The sequence below is a fragment of the Pygoscelis adeliae genome, unplaced genomic scaffold, assembly GCF_000699105.1.
Source record: "Pygoscelis adeliae isolate BGI_AS28 unplaced genomic scaffold, ASM69910v1 Scaffold34, whole genome shotgun sequence".
NCBI classification, from domain to species: domain Eukaryota; kingdom Metazoa; phylum Chordata; class Aves; order Sphenisciformes; family Spheniscidae; genus Pygoscelis; species Pygoscelis adeliae.
Window position 1 is genome coordinate 1961679 of NW_008824658.1, and position 5577 is coordinate 1967255.

The 5577-nt window shown below is 61.6% G+C and overlaps 1 protein-coding gene across 1 annotated transcript; it reads left to right on the forward strand.

The window, feature by feature from the left end:
- Positions 1 to 2690: 2690 nt before the first annotated feature.
- Positions 2691 to 5577, forward strand: ARSI (arylsulfatase family, member I). Its single transcript, XM_009322648.1, has 2 exons — positions 2691 to 3010; positions 4173 to 5577. The coding sequence occupies exons 1-2, from the start codon at positions 2691 to 2693 to the stop codon at positions 5575 to 5577; spliced, it is 1725 nt and encodes a 574-aa protein (XP_009320923.1).

The following is a 5577-nucleotide window of genomic DNA, read 5'->3' on the forward strand; positions in this document are numbered from 1 at the left end:
CGCGTCCCTTCTGCTGCCCACCTCCTGCACCTCCCTCCCCGCTCAATCCTCTGGCCCCAAACAAGACACAGTTTATCAGCGGTCTGCGCTGCCTTAAACACACTTCTGCTGCACCTCAGCCCCGACATCTCCAAGTTTGTCCCTAATCTGTCATATTCACCCAAACCAACTATTATTTGTTATTTGGAAAGAGCTGTGATTATAATCCCTGGCGATAATTCTGTCTCCGGTCCAAGGTGTGCATGGAGCCATGTGTACAGGGCCGCAGGTCGGGATGCTCGGGGAGTCCCGCAGCCCCAGGTGGCTCATGGGGGGCACAGAGAGGTCTCCTGGGCTGCAGGGGTCCATCGGGAACAATGGAGGAGCACACAGGACCCAGGGGTCGGGGGTCCCGAATCACCCGCTCTCTCTATTCCCCTTCAGTCAGGTCCAGTTTTTTCCAAGAGGAGGGAATTGTTCAAAACTCAGGATGTCAGGGGAGAAGAGGGAGACGTGCAGGAGGCAGGCAAGCGGTGGGAAGGAGCGAGGGGAAGGGAGAAGAGGAGCGGGCGGAAGAAATGAGTGATGAACCCCCGGGGATTAATCAAACCTCACTGAAGGGCTCGACCCAGCCCTGCCGCGCTCCTTCGAGCGAGCAGGGGGTTCTGCCAGCAGGGAAAGGCGCAGAAAACAGCTATCCATCCCTGCCTCCCACTCCTGTCCCCCCGCACCCTTCCCTGTGCTCCTGCAAACCCCCCGAGCCCCAGCTGAAGCGGGCTCTCTCCCTGTCCCTGTCCTTGTCCCTGTCCCCTCTGCCTGTGTTTAAAGCCAGGAGGGAGAAGCCCACCCTCTCTTTGCCTTTCCTGGGAGTCACCCCTGCCCCGGGAGCGGGACCCTTGTGCTCCCTCCTGCCCACTCCTCCACAGTGCCTGGGGTCCCATGGGGCAGGCTGGCACGGGGCGGTGGGGAGATGTGGGGCGCAGGGAGCTGGAGGTGGCAGGGGAAGGGCAGTGCCCGGGGCAGGGAGTGTGGGGGGAGCCCAGGGAGGGGACCCAGGGGAGGGGACATGGAGGGGACCTGGCAGAGGGAAGCCTGGGGTTGGGGACCAGAGGGGAACCCGGAGCAGGGGACCGGGAGCCATCTGGCTCAGCTGCTCCTCTGAGCCAGTCCTTGCCTAAGTGCAGGCAGAGCCCTCACAAAGCCCCCAGCGAGCCCCCGCCGCTGCAGCCCCGTGGTCCTAAAGGCAGGCAGGGGGCACAAACAGCCACAGGGCTCAGCTCCTGGCTCTGCCAGGGGTGGGTGAACGTCGGTGGGTTTATGCTACCAAAATCTCCCCTCCTGGGCCAAGTCCTGCCCCAGGGAAAGTCGAGGGGATGAGATGCGTGCCAGGCATGCTGGCTTCCTGATGCCTGATGAATGCTGGCCCTGCGAAAGGAGTTGCACAGGAGCATTACTCATCTCTCCCAAAAGCTCCCCTGAAGATTCTGGGCGCTGACCTGGCCCCTTGTCCCAGTACCCCAAGCGCAGACCAGTACGCCTGCATTGGCGGAGGTCTCTAGTTCACACCAAACCTGGCCCCTGGCTGGCTGTGGCCATGGGCCAGTATGAATGGCCCCTCCCTGCCTCAGTTTCCCCTGCTGGAAAACGGGCGCAGCAGCACCCACCCCACTCTGTAGTGCTCTGCATGCCCCTGGGTGGTTTTACTCAACACTGGGGGTGTCCCAACAAGTTTTTGCTGCTTCCCCTTGCCCAGGATTTGTTTGGATGGTGATTCTGGTGGCGCGGGCAGCTGGCCCCAGCAATCCCTCCTGGGGAGCCAGCCCTCCCTGCTACCCTCCCCAGCTGGATGCTGCGAGGGCTTCAGCTGAGCATCCCACCAGGGCCCTGGCCCACGCATCTCACGTCCCGGGGCAAGCGGGGAGGGAAGCGGCGGCGGCTCAGGGAATGCCACGCTTAGGACCCTGCACGCTCCGGGGCTTCCCAGCTTTTTCCTGGAGCCGCTGAGCTGGGAGGGGCCGAGCCTGTGACTCCCCATAAACCTGGCGGCTTAGCCCACGTCCCGGGCAGATGTTGGGACTCTGCCTTAGAGCGGAGGGTGGGAAAAGGAGAGGGTGGCTCTTCCCCGGAGGGTGAGGAGGAGAGCTCGGCACCTCTGGGCTTGAACTTTAGCACCCTCTTCCGCAGGAGTTTAAAGAAAAGGATCGTCGTATCCCGAGCGAGCCGTCCGGACAGCCGGGCAGGCGCAGGGCTGGAGCAGAGGAGAAGCCAGCTACTTTCTCCAGCGAGGTTTCTATGGGGTTCTTTATAAAGAAATAACACCAGCGAGAAAACACCAAGAAGCCCGGGAGTGTTTCTAGCGCTCGGGACGCTTGGTGAGCAGCTCTGGGGCTGCCGTTAATCACTGCGAGGAGCCCGTCCTGCCGTGCAGATGTGTTTGATTGGAGCGGCGCGAGGGTTATTTTCTTTTGACTGAAGGCAACCCAGCCCCGGCGGATTAAGCCCTTTGTGTGTGCGCGAGTGTGCCTTCATGGGTGCTGCTCCCTCCAAACTGGCTGCAGGGGTTTCGGGGACCATTCGCTAGGTCGGGGGGCTCTCCCGGGGGAGGGTAGGTCGGGGGCTCTCCCGGAGGAGGGGGAGTCCTCCTGCTTCCGTGTCTCTGAGACGATGCCGGGACAGTAGCTCCCTTCGCAGGCAGCGCAGCGTGCTCCGGGATGGCCGTCTATGCCCTCACGGGCTTCTCGCTCGTCAGCCTGCTCAGCTTTGGCTATTTATCCTGGGACTGGATGAAGCCCAGTTTGGTGGCCGACGTGGCCACGGACCCCATGGAGAAATCGCTGCCTCCCGCCTTCGCCAGGCCACCCCACATCATCTTCATTCTGACTGACGACCAGGGCTACCACGACGTCGGGTATCACGGCTCGGATATCCAGACGCCAACGCTGGACAGGCTGGCAGCGGAGGGCGTTAAGCTGGAGAACTACTACATCCAGCCCATCTGCACCCCATCCCGGAGCCAGCTGATAACCGGCAGGTAAGCCAGCGCCTGCTCTCGCCCCAGTCGTGTATCCCCTTCTGTCCCTTCCTTAGCTCCGTGCGGCTTAATCCCAGCTCGCCGCTAGACAGATGCTCCAGTGTATTGGCAGATGATGGAGATCCTCCAGAGAAAGGCATCTTGCTGGCTTTCTCTTGAAGGCTTCCTGGGTAAACAGTTGATTTTCCCATGGGATAAATAGCGGCACATGGCAAGGCCAAAAATGTGGATGCCATTGGGTAACAGATGTCACTTTGGGAGAGGGTGGTCTCTGGCCATGATGTCCTTCGGTGCTGGGCAAGAAGCTGTGTCCCCAGGCAGTCCTGTGCTGCTCTCACACCGGCCCTTGGGGATTTGCTGCTGGGCTGTGGGGTCGAAGGATCGTTCTCCCCTGCATCCACGAGTCCCTTGGACCGTGCTGTTCCTGCTTGTGCATTCAGTGCTGCACTGTCCAGGGCAGGCTGGATGCTGGTCCATCACCCCCTCCCACGGCGGAACAGTCAGGTCTCCCCTGAACCCGGGCCCTTCTGCCTCCTGGGACAGGTGGGGCTTTCCCTGGAGCAGGGCTGGGAGGTCAGCACTCACCGTAGGAGGCAGATTTCATCAAATCATCTCCTGCTGAGGAGTGGGCCCCAGCGAGGTGCCTATGGATGTGGTCACCTACTGCCTGGGGGTGGTGGAGCCCACCGGGGTCCAGGCAAAGGCCTCTCTTCTCTCCTGATGGCTCTAGAGGGATCCCAGGCATCTCCGGGGTGTGCAGAGCAGGGGAGGACAGGGATGCGTGGGCAGGCAGGTGGGGCACTGCAAACCCACAGGGATCGCTACGCAACTCTTGCTTGTGCTGCGCAGCCCTGGCAGAGCCCAGCCACCTCCCCTGGGTTGGCAGCAGTGGGGCCAGCTGCTGGTGGCATCCTGGGAGAGCAGCCCAGTGTGCTTTTGAGATGCCTGCTGAGCCCCCTCTCTCTCTTTTTGCATCTGCTTTTCGTACTTTTGGATGGATGAGGAGCTCCCTGTCTCTGGCATGGAGCTTGCTCCATGGGGTTGGGCTGGGTGACACAGAGAGATGCATGCGTTTGGGGTCTCCAGCACATAAAGCGCCATCACATCCCCACCCAGCACCACTCCCCATCACCATTGATTCCTCCTGGCTCTTCCCCGGCAGGTACCAGATCCACACAGGGCTGCAGCACTCCATCATCCGCCCTCGGCAGCCCAACTGCCTGCCCCTCGACCAGGTCACCCTGCCCCAGAAGCTGCAGGAAGCCGGCTACTCCACGCACATGGTGGGCAAGTGGCACCTTGGTTTCTACAAGAAGGAGTGCCTGCCCACTCGTCGGGGCTTCGACACCTTCCTGGGCTCCCTGACGGGCAACGTGGACTACTACACCTACGACAACTGTGACGGGCCGGGGGTCTGCGGCTACGACCTGCACGAAGGGGAGGACGTGGCTTGGGACCAGAGTGGGAAGTACTCCACCTTCCTCTACACCCAGCGCGTCAGCAAGATCCTGGCGTCCCACAGCCCCAAGGAGCCCATCTTCATCTACGTGGCCTTCCAGGCGGTCCACACGCCTCTGCAGTCGCCCAAGGAGTACATCTACCGCTACCGCTCCATGGGCAATGTCGCTCGCCGCAAGTACGCCGCCATGGTGACGTGCATGGACGAGGCGGTGAAGAACATCACCTGGGCCCTCAAGAAGTACGGCTATTACGACAACAGCGTGATCGTGTTCTCCACCGACAACGGTGGGCAGACCTTCTCCGGAGGAAGCAACTGGCCGCTACGGGGCCGCAAAGGGACCTACTGGGAAGGGGGAGTCCGTGGCATTGGTTTTGTCCACAGTCCCCTGATCAAGCGCAAGCGCCGCACCAGCTGGGCGCTGGTTCACATCACGGACTGGTACCCAACTCTGGTGAGCCTGGCCAGGGGCAACCTGAGCAATGTCCCAGGCCTGGATGGCTACAACGTCTGGCCTGCCATCAGCGAGGGCAAGGAGTCGCCGCGAACCGAAATCCTGCACAACATCGACCCCCTGTACAACCATGCTAAGTATGGCTCCTTGGAGGACGGCTTCGGCATCTGGAACACGGCCGTGCAAGCCTCCATCCGGGTTGGGGAGTGGAAGCTCCTCACCGGTGACCCAGGGTACAGCGACTGGATCCCCCCGCAGACCCTGACCAACTTCCCGGGGAGCTGGTGGAACCTGGAGCGTCTCACCAATGGCCTGAGGAAGTCTGTGTGGCTCTTCAACATCACTGCTGACCCCTACGAGCGCTACGACCTCTCGGACCAGCGCCCAGATGTGGTCAGGACCCTCCTGATGAGGTTGGTGCACTACAACCGGACGGCCATCCCAGTGCGGTACCCTGCAGAGAACCCCCGGGCTCACCCAGACTTCAACGGCGGTGCCTGGGGACCTTGGGCTAGCGAGGACGATGCGGAGGAGTGGGAAGGTGGTGGGGAGCCCCTGAAGAGTAGGAACAAGAAGAAGAAGAAGTGCAAGATCTGCAAGCTGCGCTCCTTCTTCCGCAAGCTGAACACCAGGCTCATGTCCAACCGCATCTGA

Bases quoted from the DNA above. Each gene is read 5' to 3' on its own strand.
- ARSI (XM_009322648.1), top strand. From the start codon at position 2,691: ATGGCCGTCTATGCCCTCACGGGCTTCTCGCTCGTCAGCCTGCTCAGC. The intron at 3,011-4,172 runs GTAAGCCAGCGC...CTTCCCCGGCAG, and splicing joins AGCCAGCTGATAACCGGCAG to GTACCAGATCCACACAGGGC.